This window comes from Ipomoea nil, unplaced genomic scaffold (assembly GCF_001879475.1).
Source record: "Ipomoea nil cultivar Tokyo-kokei standard unplaced genomic scaffold, Asagao_1.1 scaffold0805, whole genome shotgun sequence".
Taxonomy (NCBI): Eukaryota; Viridiplantae; Streptophyta; class Magnoliopsida; order Solanales; family Convolvulaceae; genus Ipomoea; species Ipomoea nil.
Genome location: NW_017617233.1, coordinates 2185322 through 2200058, shown reverse-complemented (window position 1 = coordinate 2200058; position 14737 = coordinate 2185322). Strand labels below are relative to the sequence as shown.

The window sequence follows — 14737 nt, the reverse complement described above, 5'->3', positions numbered from 1 at the left end:
TGGCAGTTATCAATTGTAACACAAAATTTTCTATGTATGAATTAATTTAATCAAAATGTTGTTTCACTCTTCACCCAGCGGGAAAATAAAAGAAACTGAAAAAAAAAAAATTATAATAATAATTAGGAATGAAAACCTAAATAAATACATTGTTTTTGCCCCTCTTGCAAAAGTGAGGAACAGGAGTATAGTTTCCCCCCAGAACGACAGTAGATCCCGTGTGAAACATCGGCAACCTAGCAGACTTCTTAGGATCCATAAGCATTCTTCGAGTCATAATTTACTCCTTGCTCAGATCATTTTCTTGAACTCTGTTTGCTTTAGACAACTCCCGAATCGCCTAAAATGAAATACATGCAAAAAAGTTGCAAATTTTCAGTTTCTGACTATCCTTACAAGTGAGGGGAAATATCAACAGGGCATGGACAAAATATATCAAGTGAGCTGTATATTTCAATTTTTTGCAGATCTGTATTTAATCCTAAATGGCCCTTCCCCTTCACAACCATTTTTATTCATCCCACAGCCACACGGGAATGCCTTTTTTTAATCAATCTTGGAATTAGGATACAATACACATTGTCAGACAGGGCATGCCAATGATGCCATAAACAAACAACTAAAACAGAGAAACTTCCAAACATTCGTGCAATATAAATATTACCAAAGAGAGAACCAAAAGAGAATTCTCAGTGCAAACTGCACTAGTACTAGAGAATTACAGAAAGGAAAGGGCTTTCAATACCCATTCAAATGAGCTGATGGTGAGACATTAACTAGAACTAAGCAGAACTTCATCATTTAACTATTTACATTAGTGGCCAAGCACCTTGTACTCAGATGGCATGTAGTGACCTCTCCCATGTGGGAGGTCATGAGATCAAGCCTCAGTGGAGGCGTTGGTGACTCTTTGTGCTTCATTAGGTTGAGAAAGTATGTTTGAACAGATACTACAATGTAATAGAGTCAGTAGCATTCCAAAAAAAAAAAAAAAAAACTATTTACATTAGTGTTTTGTTAGGCATAAGAATTGATAGTCCAGCGTGCAAAATTAGTAAGTAAATGGCAACAGTGAATAGGATAAGGGGTTCTAAGAGTGTGATTGTCATATGTAACATTGGCATGAAATATCTTGGAAACAATAGGTTCAGCAGCAAGGCAGACAACATAATAGAGAGAAGTATAGTCACTGCCCTACTTAGCAAACAGTGGACAAGGACACAATGTAAAGGCTATGAGTATCACAGTGCTTGCAGGTAACAAACAAGGTCACATCACAAGCAAAAGCTATGGGTTCCCCCCACCAACATCTACTACATTTATAGTATTACGTCATGATAAGAGTGCATCGCTTCTTGCTATTTATTACTAAATTACATAAATAGGAATCCAGAAAAAGACATGAAAGCAAAAACAAACTCTTCTCCCATAACTGGATAGTTTCATTAACTCATCAAATTTCTAATTGAGTTTTTACTACCAAATTACTTTTTAGCTATAAACTCATTTTAAAACTCGCAAATAACATTGCGATCCAAGTTTTCTATAACATTGCTAGGAAATCTATGTCTGACTGTAAAGAATGCACTGTCATTCTAACGATCTGTATTGTAAACATTTCTGTTTATGATTAATGAATTAGCCTTTTATTTTCAAAAAAAGGCGCAAATAACATTTAATCTATAAAAATTACAAGCAATTTACAAAATAAAAGTCAAGTTAACAATCTATGCGGCTGAGATGAGCATTGAGCCCTTTAACTTTCATATCTCAACAAATGATGAATGTAGCAGCTTAAATCTTCCAGAAACTTCTCAAACAGTAATGTGCACGGAATATGCAGAATATCATTCTCCTAATAATTATTAGTTCACTGTCTTATAACAAAATGCAGTAAATTACAAGACCTTTATTTCTGCAGTACATTGAAGATGTAGTATATAGTTCTCCTACTATATAGTACTTCAATTGCAATAATGCTCTTCTTAGATCAGTTGATAGTGCATTGAATAATGAATTTGATTGTAGACAATTGATAAAACCAATGAACTGAAATGAAAGGGAGGAAACTAACCAACGTGTGAACGGGTGGGCTCTCAAAATGGATGGAGCGAATAGACATTTTAGCGATCTCGGAAATGGCAGCCTCTCGCACTTCAGGCTCATCACTGGTTAAGTCCTCGTAGGCCGCCTCGAAGGCCTGCTGCCAGAACTTAGGCAATCTGATCCGACGGCTGTTAGTGTACACATCCCACATATGCTTCACCATCTTCTCTCTCTCCTCCATTTCCTGCCAAATTAATGATGTTTTCACGGTTTCACCGCCGACATCAATACACTCTCACTTCAATAATTCAGAAGAAATAAGCATCCTCGAAGTGTGGAAGGTTAAGGCGGGATACTCACGAGGACGTCGAGATCTTCGTGCAGCGGAATATCGAAGTCGTCGGAGAAACGGTTGAGATTTCCGGCGGACCACCGGAGAGTGACAGTGCCGGTGAACATTGACCAGAAGGCAAGCAGTAGAATAGCTGCCAACGCCCAGAACTTGTACCGGCCTCGGCCGAAGAGAACCGAATGGGAACTCTCCTTCCTCGAATGGCCGGCGGTAGTGGCGGATGATGCCGAATACGACGTCGGAGTTGATATCGGCAACGCGTCATCATCCTTCATTTCCCCGATTGTTCCAGAACCCCAATAAATTCAAGAACAAGACGAAGAGCGAAAATCGAATTATGTTGTTTTAACAGGATTATTTGATTCTTCTATCCATTGTTGTCGGGATCGAGCTGGATGTGAATGAATGATATATTCCCGTGTGTTCTTCACTCTCAGATGTGGATGAAAAAGGCGATCTAGAGAGAGAGAGAATCGAATTTTACAATTAAAAAATGGGATTATGTTTTGCGGGCCACCGGCTCTTACAAAACCGTGTCGGTGGGCTCGGTCCAAGTCAAATAGAAAGCCCACCAAACCAACAAAGCAAATGGAATTTCTTTAATGGTTTGGGTCAACTGCTAATGAGCTGGGTTTTGTTTTTATTTGAAGTAAAATAAAAAAAAATTATTTGCATTAATTTTCTATATTATTTTATTTGACTAATAAAATGTTGTATTTTTATAATTTTTTATATCGTATGTCTGATAAGAATAATGTTGTTTTTCACTTTTAAGTTGATCTCATGAATCTCTTAACATATTGATTGATGGGTTGGATACAAGCGGTTTAAACATCTAATATTCAGTTTCGTCCTAAGTTTAATATAGTATGAAATTTGATGGATATATTATATCATTTACGCAAAATACAACTAGGAGATCTTGAACAATCGTTATTAGAATGTCATTTTTCTTATTGTTTTGGATATTGATTTTTGCATGTTTTACACAATTAACTTGTAATTAGTACCATTGGTTCGAGGAATTTAGTCATAATTCTTAATTGGTTGTTTGAGTTGTATAAATACTTGGAAAATGTTTGTAATTGACTCAAATCTTTTTTTTTTTTAATCTAAAAGCAATAATAATTCCAAACTTTTTAAATTCTCTATAAACTTTTCACGTTGTGTTTGACTAGTTGTGTTGACCAATCGTCGACCACCTAAGTTGTAAAATCAGCAGAAGTAAAATTCTTTATTTTTTCAATTATTACACATAAATTGGTGGGGAAAATTACACTTTTGGTCCTATGACTATAGTGGAGGTGGTAATTTCAGTTCGTGACTTTTAAAACTAACAGATTTAGTCCTTTTAGTAAGCTTTTTTTTTACACATTAAGTCCTTCCGGCCAAATCACCGGTGGATTTTGGCCGGAAAAACACAATCCCTTAATTTATTAAATATTTGGGGGGTAAAATGGTCAATTCAGATTCTTCTTTCTTCTTCCTTCTCCTTCCTACTTCTTCGTTCTTCTTCTTCCTTCTTGTATTTGGGGGGTAAAATGCATTGATGTTTGCGTTTTGTCACGTTCTAACGTTGTCCCAATGATCCTCTATCTACTCATGCTATTATCGGACTAAAATGAGGAACAAGTATGCATTGAATGGCAGCATCTTCATGGATTTCCTTTTACATTTCTTCTGCATGAAATTGTCGCTCTGCCAGCAGTATCGTCAGCTTGATCGCATGGAATTTGACGTTGGCTTAGGTAAATATAAATATATATATATATATATATATATGTGTGTGTGTGTGTGTGTGTGTGTGTGTGTGTGTGTGTGTGTGTGTGTGTGTGTGTGTGTGTGTGTGTGTGTGTGTGTGTGTGTGTGTGTGTGTGATGATTGTTGGATTCTGCTATGGAAAAATCAAACATTTAAATTCTTAATTGTTATCTGTTATGCGTCATATATCACATATCATATAATTAACAACCATTAAGAGATTAAAAATAGTGTTTTTCCTTTTCCTAATTTAGTTTATTTGTTTATCAAGGATGGCATGCATATGTGGAGAAACAGAGAATAAATGCAACGGAAGCTGCAATTCAGTATACGCCCCCAAGGATGGATTATGGGATGTATAGATAAGAAGAAAAATACTTGAAATATTTAAATGTGTTTAAGAAGAAAAATACTTGAAACATCAGTGCATTTTACCCCCCAAATACAAGAAGGAAGAAGAAGAACAAAGAAGTAGGAAGGAGAAGGAAGAAGAAGGAAGAAGAAAGAAGAATCTGAATTGACCATTTTACTCCCCAAATATTTAATAAATTAAGGGATTGTGTTTTTTCGGCCAAAATCCACCGGTGATTTGGCCGGAAGGACTTAATGTGTAAAAAAAAGCTTACTAAAAGGACTAAATCTGTTAGTTTTAAAAGTCACGAACTGAAATTACCACCTCCACTATAGTCATAGGACCAAAAGTGTAATTTTCTCTAAATTGGCGAACCCATTACAAGTTTTAAAAAACAAATAAAAAATTACTTAATAATTAATTAGATAAAATTGCAATTATATATTGCCACAGTAATATTGAATCTTAAGAAAAGTGTGCAACTTACTCATTATTTACTCTTTTTTTTACGGCGAGAGAAACTTGTAATCATTATCTGAGGATGTACATTGGGCAAACTATCACCTTGTGCTCATAGTTGACTAATGACCAGATAATTAACCTATATTGTCTATAACTGGCCAATTCAAATCAATAACGCAAAAACTACTCATGTGAAAAGTCAAACTTATAATTTTATAATTACTAAATCAACTACGTGACAAACTTGGTTGAAGTTGCCCCACATTTTAATGATCAAACTAAGTGTCTCACCGAGTTCAATAGACAGTCGAACCATCCACCATAAATAATAATGAAGTGGTTTTATTTCTAAATCACTTCATTACTATTTATAGTAGATGGTTTCACTATCCATTGAACACGGTAAGACATACACTTAATTTGTCAATTAAAAATGTAAATTTTAACACGGTACTTGTTTAATATTCCATCCTAATTGAATAACATATAGTATATTTTTGTTTGTTTTTGTTTTTAAATTATAAATAACTTCAATAATATTTTAATAATTGAATTAGATACGGCGCTGTTTGGTAAAAAATTGGCCTATAGGCCAATTTTGACTTATTTGACCACTATTAATTGTTTGATTTAGTTAAAATATCAATATAAATGTTTAGTTAATTAGTTTTTTGCAACTCCAAAAGGCTAAAATTCAAAATGCTACTCCAAGCAACTTTTTCAATTAGCTTTTTAAGAAAAGAAATTGTACCAAACAGCTATCAGCTAACAGCTAATTTACCAAACACTTTTCTACAATCAGCTAATGTTATCAACTATTTATACTCTCTAATTAACACAATCAGCTAACAACTAACAGCTATCAGCAGGGCCAAAATGAAATAAAAAGATTACTACATTTTATTGAGTTTTTTTTTTTTTTTTCTTTTAATGGGATGAGAAATATAAGGACAACAGGACTACAGGAGTCCAAGTGAAAATATCCGGGAGCAGAAGAGCAAAGCTATAAAATGTGGATTCGGACAGCTAAGATTATTGGGTCCAGCCCAAACCCAAACCCAAACACGTCACACAGAAATGCGGTGTCCGTATTGCGCGGCGACACAGGGGCGTTGCGCCGCCACATCCACCGGCCGCTCAATTACAGAGTGCGGCTCCTGCGGCCGCGTGGTGGAGGAGCGTCACACACAGCCCCACCACATATTCCACGTCCGCGCCCACGACTCTCCTCTCTGCCTCGTCACCTCCGACCTCCCCACCCTCCCCGTATCCGCCACCGCCTCCGCCGCCTCCACCAACGACAACGACGACGAAGACCCGTTTGAGCCCACTGGCTTCATCACCGCCTTCTCCACTTGGTCACTCGAACACTACCCCGTCTTCGCCCAATCATCCATCTCTTTCGCCGGCCATCTCGCCGAGCTAGAGCGCGTGCTCGAAACCACGTCCTCGTCTTCCAATCCTTCTAGCCCCTCCGTCGTGGTCGACAATCTTAGGGCTTATTTGCAGATTATCGACGTAGCTTCAATTCTCCGGCTCGAATACGATATTTCCGACCACGCATTTCAGCTCTTCCGGGACTGTTCTTCCGCCACGTGCTTGAGGAATCGCAGTGTTGAAGCCCTCGCCACTGCCGCTCTTGTTCAAGCTATAAGGGAAGCTCAAGAGCCCAGAACTCTCCAGGTATATCAACTGCTCCCAGATATCTAAATTTATTGCCATTAATAGTTTTTGTGTTCTTAATTTATCATGAAATGTATTGAATTAAGGTTATGAATCATAACATTTAGGGCTAGCTTTCCTATTTGTTTGTTGTCTGATTTTTTCTCCATATAGCAATTCCAGATGATAGTAGCAATGTATAGAACTAGCATCTTAACTTTGTGTTTGATATCTCAGGAAATATCACTTGCTGCCAATTTACCTCAAAAGGAAATTGGAAAGTATATCAAGATCCTTGGAGAAGCTCTGCAGCTAAGTCAACCGATTAATAGTAATTCTATATCAGTTCATATGCCGAGGTTTTGTACACTTCTCCAGCTGAATAAATCTGCTCAGGTATTTCTCCGTCTTTCTGAGAACGCGTTTGAATAAACTCCTGTGATCGATATTTGATGCCAAATATAGACTAGGACTAGGAAAAACATGTTTTTGCTTTCCTACTTTTTTGGGTAAGTTTAGGTTATATTATTAGCAGTTGGAAGAGTGCTATATACTCGAGAGGTGTGGCTTGAATTAATTGAGCAACATCTCTTGTTTACCCTGCAATACTCAAAGGTCTGGCTATATCATATAAATAGCAAATTACTTAACTCATCCCATCTGAAAAATTAAGATGCTGAGATCCCATAGCCAATAGTGCCAATGGTCCATCCCGGGAACGACATTTTCTGCAATCCCCAATATCAATATTCACCAGTTTCCTCCTTTGCAAGAACAACCAACAAGAATGGGCAGAATCCAGAGACATACTTTTCTTAAAAGATAAGAATGGTGGATCTGCTGAGCCCATAAAGTTTCCTTCTTTGCCGCAATACTCAAGATGTATCTTGCCATACAAGCACAAACCTCTTCAGCTCTTCATAAGGTTTACATACTTAGTTACTCGTGTTATACTTTGGCCTTAGTATGTTTAGGATAAGGTCCACACCAAGGAAAGGATGACAGTGGTTGTTCTGCCTTATCTAGGATTTACCTAGGGAATAGAATGATTCTTTCTTAGGGGAGTGGCATACCAAGTAGAAAGACTAAGGGTGTGTTTGGTTCGCACATGGGAATCAAATACTTGGTAATGGTAATGGATTTTGGTGAAAGTATTTTGCATGTTTGGTAGAAGGGTGAAATTGGAATGATTACCAATATTGATGTTTGGTTGTGTGTATGACCCTATAATGGGAATAAATGTTTTAAAAATACAAAGAATCAAGGAAACTGACCCTAATATAATGACATCCAAAGCTCAATACGAACAAAAAAAAAAAATCAAAACAAAAATCTAAAAGTACTAATCCAAAATTAAAAATTAGAATATCAATCAGATGGAATGATGCCCCTTTTTAATTAGAAAATGAGATTTTTAATTGAAGGGATAATCAAATCTCATAGTTGTGTTTTAAAAAGTTGTCAACCAAACACTAACTATGATTTTGATTCTCATTCCTAATGTGTAAACCCATTAACCAAACACACCCTAAGCTTTTTAGTCCCTACCAGCTTAGGGTAATTCTAAACAACTCCACACTTAAAATCATCTTAACATTTTCTAAGAGTCTTTGAGTCCTCGGGATGCCTGCGAAGTAGCACCTGGAGGCTGGAGTATGTATAGAGATGTCAGTTGCTTAGGTCTGCACAAATTGATCACCAAAAAAATCTTACATCTGTGTTGTATGTGATTGTTATAAAAGCATATCATATATTTGGTGCACTATTAAATCTACTAAGGAAAATGCAATAACAGTTTGGATTGCAAACTTCTATTTACTGGATTCATTGGTAATTTGTGCCTCACAAATGTTACAGGAGCTGGCAACTCACATTGGTGAGGTGGTGATGAATAAATGCTTCTGCACTCGCCGAAACCCAATTAGCATATCTGCTGCGGCAATATACTTGGCTTGCCAACTGGAAGACAAACGGAAGACTCAGGCTGAAATCTGTAAGGTAACAGGACTCACCGAGGTCACTCTTCGGAAAGTGTACAAGGAACTCTTGGAAAACTGGGATGATCTGCTACCATCAAATTATAATCCAGCTGTCCCACCCGAGAAAGCTTTCCCGACAGCTACTATTGCATCAGGCCGCGCTTCGAACTCAAGAGCTGACATCGTTGAAGCAACTTCTTCTGAGAGGGACAAGCCGGCTGAAGCTAAGATGACCAAACCAATGGATGGGATAACTATATCCCACCTGGCCAGTCAGGCAGATACTGACCGAAAAGATAATATTCATGCCTCACAAAGCACAATGTCTTGGCCACCATCATTGCCAAAAGGTCCACTCGGTAGTAGTAATGAGAGGAAGACAGGTGCCGAGAAAAATCAAAATGTGGCTCATGCAATGGAGATTGATTCACAAGACAAAACCCCAGAGGATATTAAAGTAGAGACAAACACAAGGGTCACTTCCAGTACCCCAAGACCATACTTCTCTTCTCAACTTGCTTCTGGTGCAGTTCCAGTGTCTTGGCCATTTCAGTCACTGGCTTCATCAAGGTTCCCCCCCTCGTCTCAATTCTCGCAGCCACCAAAGCATAACATTACAGATAAAGGAGCAATTAAGCAAGACGAAAACGACAAAGGCAACTAATGTGGTAATCCTCGAAAGTGTACAGTTGATTCTATTGTTGTGTTCATGCGACGGTGTAGGAAATTGTGTACTAACCTGTTAAGAGACTCCTTTTGTGTCTTAATCTTACATGGTTTAGTTCCCATGCTATGCCATCTAACATGGGTAAGCAGAGATTCTAGCTTCCTCCGGTTCCTATCATGAAATGGTTGATGGTTCCTTAGCATTAGTTAGCTGTGCTTTGATGAAGTGCTGGAAGATAGGAAGAGTCAAAGATGCCATTAAATTCTTTAATTTGCACTTCAAGTCTTCAATATAAAACTTGAAAATGATGTTGTGACTAAACTCTTTTGTTTTGACTACAATTTTATACTTTGGAACATTTATTTTGTTTTCCAATTTATAACCAAAATTAGGAATAAATAGGTTATTATTATGGATTCAAATCTATGCTATATTGCTATCAAACTTATATATATAAGATAAGAAAAAGAAAAATTCTAAGATGTTGATTGCACCGGGTACACCCAAAAGTTAGATGCAAAAAATAAATAATAAAGATCGGACTATGTATAATGGAGAAAGCACCCGCTACAGTTTTCAAAGCATTTTAGATTGTTTTAACTCAAAAATATTTTTAATATAAATTAGAATTAAAAAAATTAAATAAAAAGTTCGATTTAAATTGAAGTACCTTCTAGCCCGCATATGCTTAGCTCAATAGTTCAGTGGGTAAACGATCACCGTGTGAAAATTATGTTCAAAGTGTGCAAATTTCTTGTGCGGATCAACATTTAGCTCTGTCCACTGAACCATCCAAATACTCTGTCTGCTCAGGATGGGGTTCTGATTCTTTTGTTCTCGAAACTAAGAATGGTCTATTTAGAATTAGAACCGAACTATGGTGAAGTGTCTCCCATGCAATGGACACTTTTACTTTTTTTCCATAATATATGTAGTTGCGAACAAATAAGACTGTGAAGTGGAAAATTGGAAGCCAAAGATTTGCGAACAGGCCCTTGTTTGTAGGGGGAAATGAGAATACCTTTTCATGGTGAGATGAACAGAACAGAAGAGGATGAGACTGCACAATTTTGTGTCTTCCCTTTGACAACCCATCCCTTTTCCTCTCTCTCATTCTTTCCTCAGGTATTTTCATCTCTTTCTTGCATTTCTTCATTTCTTCATTATGTTATGTTATTCTGAAATTCATAAGCATGGAGCTCCCAATGCTTCCCAGAATGCTAATCTTTGAATTATTGGTTTTTGTTAGGGACATATCATATGTAAAGAGAGAGGCATCCGGGTGGGGGGAGTAATTTTCGTTTGCCGGCGGTTGGTTTGTTTTTGAGGATTCAAATCTCGGCCGGGAAGTCATCTGCAATGGCGACTTCTCCGTCCGGGACACCATCCGCTCCTAACGAACCGCCGCCAGATAATTCATCATCTTCTTCTTCTTCTCCCCCTGATTCGTCTCCACCATCTCCGCCGGCTTCATCATCATCACCGCCCGCGTCGTCTCCGCCTCCATCGCCGCCGCCATCTTCTCCTCCGCCGACTCCTTCCTCCCCGCCACCCGCGACGCCTTCGTCCCCTGCTCCTCCTCGTTCCGAATCCACCCCGTCGAAATCATCGCCTCTTCCGTCACCATCTCCGCCGCAGTCCCCCGCCCCAACCAGGACGCCCGACGCCGAACCGGTTCAATCAACACCTTTTCCGCCGTCACAATCTGAATCGAGGAACCCCTCCCCTGATAAAACCGGAGATAGCAATACTCCAACCGTATTCCTGCCTCCGCCGGCTGTACCTGCAGGAGGACCGCCTGCGCCGGGTGTGCCTGCAGGAGGATCGCCGGCACCGGCTGCAATACGATCTACGCCTTCATCAGCACCATCACGACCTTCATCGGAGTCTCCAAAATCCGGCCACGCTCATTCGTCTTCAGCGAATACTAACGCAATTATCATCGCCAGTGTTTTCGTCGCGGCAATATTGTTGCTATCCGTCGTAGTTTTGTGCCTAATGTGTACCAAGAAGAAGAAGAAACAGCGTTACTATATGGACGCCGCACGTCCACCTCCAAGTTTGTTCTGTTTCCTCTCTTGAGATTTCAATTACATTTTTTAAATTTGATGCTTAACGATGAGTTTTTTTTTTTTTTTTGATTGTTTAGCGATGGGCAGAGATAAACCGTACTTCAATGGCTCCACGGAACGGCTTAACGACCCTGAATTTCTCGAGATTCCGCCGCAGCCGGCCGCCGGTAGCTGGGCTGCGGTGCCGCCACACTCACCAGGCAATGTTAGTAGCGAACACAGCGCGGGTTTCTCCCCCCTACCTGCATCGCCGCCAGGCATGGGCGGTTTCAACCAGTCCCAATTCTCATACGAGGAGCTGGCGGCAGCCACCGCCGGGTTCTCTCAGGCGAATCTGTTGGGGCAAGGCGGGTTCGGGTACGTGCACAAAGGCGTTTTGACCGCCGGGAAGGAGGTGGCGGTGAAGAGCTTGAAGACGGGGAGCGGCCAAGGGGAAAGAGAGTTCCAGGCGGAAGTGGAGATCATTAGCAGAGTTCACCATCGCCATCTTGTCTCCCTTGTTGGGTATTGCATTGGCCACGGCCAAAGAATGTTGGTCTATGAATTTGTTCCCAACAAAACCTTGGAGTTCCACCTTCATGGTACATACATCTCTTCTCAAAGTGGATCGAACAAGCTCTGATATCATGTTCTGAACTGTAATGCACATGGACCAAACAACACTGAAAAGATTGAATTCAACCAATTAACTAGTCTAACGCATGATCTTATCATTGTAATGATCAATTGCTTGTTATCTAATGCAAAAAATCTGCAGGAAAGGGTCAGCCAGTTATGGATTGGGCAACCAGGCTTAAAATTGCAGTGGGATCAGCCAAGGGATTAGCTTACCTCCATGAAGACTGTATGAAAACACCTCCTTTCCTTCCCTTTCTTGATGTTAGTTGTTTATGTTCTTATTGCCTTGCCTTGCTGTGTAAATGCAGGCCATCCTCGGATCATCCACCGCGATATCAAGACTGCAAATATCTTGCTCGACGAGAATTTTGAAGCCATGGTAATGTTAAACCGCATACTAGTATACTACTAGCTAGCAAATTAGCAATGATAATACTTTAATATGCTTACTGAATTGAAGCATGCTCCATCTCAACTAAAAGCCTAAATTTATAGTTGGATTGCACATGTTATATTATATGCTCAACATACTGCACTTTATGTGTGGACATGATTTTCCAGGTTGCGGATTTTGGATTGGCTAAACTCTCTACTGACAATAACACCCACATCTCAACTCGTGTTATGGGAACATTCGGGTACGTGACAATTCAATCATATGAATTATGAAGTGTTCTTAGCTTAATCTATGATGATTCGGTTAAGGAACTGAACAAATGTCTATGACTTTAGGTATTTGGCTCCAGAATATGCATCAAGCGGCAAGCTGACAGACAAATCTGATGTTTTCTCGTATGGTGTCATGCTTCTGGAACTTATTACTGGGCGTAGACCTGTGGATATCAATAACCATGAGGAAGACAGCTTAGTAGACTGGGTTTGTTCTTGAATCTTTGTTCCCAGAGAGTCTCAAAATCAGTGTAGTTTCTCCTGCTAAGTCTCGGGTTTTATCTTCTTACTTGAACAGGCTAGGCCACTTCTTGCCAAAGCTCTTGAAGATGGCAACTATGCTCCATTGGCAGATGCGCGTCTGGAAGGAAACTTCGACCACGATGATATGTCTCGCATGGCGGCTTGCGCTGCTGCCAGCATTCGTCACTCTGCTAAAAGACGCCCAAAGATGAGCCAGGTAATTTTAATGTGTACTGATATCAATCAAGCCAATCCGTTCAGTTTCTGGCTAGTCCTATCTGACTGTCGGGCTAATTTGGCTTTTTTCTGGTCGGATTTGCAATTCTGGACTTTAACACTAAAACCTCGGGCTATCGAGTGGGCTTATCAGATCTGTCTATTAATTTTGGACTAAGATTGACATCACTAATTATGTGTGTACGTGTTTTGGCAATTGAATATGCAGATTATGCACACATTGGAAGGAAACTCTTCTCCGGACCACCTGAACGGCAAGGCCGTTCGGAATGCGGGGGTGGGCGCAAACGACACTCAGTTATACGACACTGTTGCATACAATGCAGATATGATGAAGTTCAGGGAAATGGTATTGACAAGCCCAGAATCCAACAGCAGTGAATATGGAGGTAACACGGGACTCGATCCGACGTCGTCCTCCTCCTCAAACATCGACTCCACGGAACACTATCAAATCCATAACCACAATAGAGTATAACTTCTACTCTACTAATCTTCAACCAAATATATACTGTTCAAAACTGGTGTTAAGCTTACTTGGTACTACCATATACATTATATAGGAATGTACCAAAGTATTATTGGTAAGGATTTCTAATTGTATAGTCATTACAATTATGTATTTGTACCGAGCAGAAAACGCACATGTATTGATTGGTATAGTGGACTTTCCAGCATGTATAACTATACCAAAAAATGTGGACGTTGCTTGTATATTTGGAGTTTGCTGGAGTTTCTTCCAACACGGAACAATTGTCTTATAAATGAGGAGATTATACAAAGTCGGTCAAAGTACATATGAGGTCCATGTAATATAGTGTTTTGTTCAATTTAATTACTGTACTTTTAGAAAATGGTGCAGTTAAGAACAACAATTATCGGTGTTAATATTATTGTTAACTAGTTTACGGGACGTTGACATCATAATTGCCACATCATGATATTTATATTCCAACTCATATATTATTTTATAAATATTTAAACTTAATTATTTTTATCACCAATATAAAGTAATATATGAGTTGGAATATAAATATCATGATGTGACAGTGATGATGTCAGACCACGTAAGCTAACGGTAATATTAACATTGTTAACTATTGTCCTTAAATTCACTACTTTTTAAAATACATGGACTAAATTGAACAAAATAAAAATAAAAAAATAAAATAACTAAATTAAACAAAATACTATAATATAGAGACCTCATGGGTGCTTTGACCTACAAAGTGGATACCAATTCTTTTTTGGCCAATACATTTGCATGTTAATGTGGACGTCAAGTGTTTATATTTGACCTGAGTATTTGAGCCCGATGCTTGTTCGAAAATATTTGTCTAACTTGTGTTATTTTGACATGCAAGTACTATGAAAATTTGTCAAATAAACCAAACAGTGAACTACACATATACAACAATGTAATTAAGTTACTAGACTTCTTAAAAAGTGCAATTAACCTATATGAAAGTCATCAGGACTATGTGGTCCAATGGTATCCGGGTTGGACTTCCATTTGGAAGATTATGAGTTCGAGCTTCAGTGGAGGCGTTATTGGTTCTCTGTGTTTCAGTAGGTTGAGAAAGTATATGAACAGATACTACAATGTAATAGAACCAG

The 14737-nt window shown here is 38.9% G+C and overlaps 3 protein-coding genes across 3 annotated transcripts; 2 read left to right on the top strand and 1 right to left on the bottom strand.

The window, feature by feature from the left end:
- Nucleotides 1-13: 13 nt before the first annotated feature.
- LOC109177684 lies at nt 14-2880 on the bottom strand. Its single transcript, XM_019327112.1, has 3 exons — nt 2407-2880; nt 2075-2290; nt 14-340 (listed from the first exon to the last, which is right to left on the bottom strand). Exons 1-3 carry the CDS (start codon nt 2671-2673, stop codon nt 281-283), a joined length of 543 nt encoding a protein of 180 aa, XP_019182657.1. The 5' UTR covers nt 2674-2880; the 3' UTR covers nt 14-280.
- A 3091-nt stretch (nt 2881-5971) lies between these two features.
- LOC109177679 (plant-specific TFIIB-related protein 1) lies at nt 5972-9643 on the top strand. The gene is made up of 3 exons (XM_019327108.1): nt 5972-6656; nt 6873-7031; nt 8493-9643. The coding sequence occupies exons 1-3, from the start codon at nt 6051-6053 to the stop codon at nt 9276-9278; spliced, it is 1551 nt and encodes a 516-aa protein (XP_019182653.1). The 5' UTR covers nt 5972-6050; the 3' UTR covers nt 9279-9643.
- A 649-nt stretch (nt 9644-10292) lies between these two features.
- On the top strand, nt 10293-13898 carry LOC109177677 (proline-rich receptor-like protein kinase PERK4). Its single transcript, XM_019327106.1, has 9 exons — nt 10293-10406; nt 10531-11340; nt 11431-11934; nt 12111-12197; nt 12280-12350; nt 12533-12609; nt 12704-12848; nt 12939-13100; nt 13329-13898. Exons 2-9 carry the CDS (start codon nt 10641-10643, stop codon nt 13596-13598), a joined length of 2016 nt encoding a protein of 671 aa, XP_019182651.1. The 5' UTR covers nt 10293-10406; nt 10531-10640; the 3' UTR covers nt 13599-13898.
- Nucleotides 13899-14737: the final 839 nt, after the last annotated feature.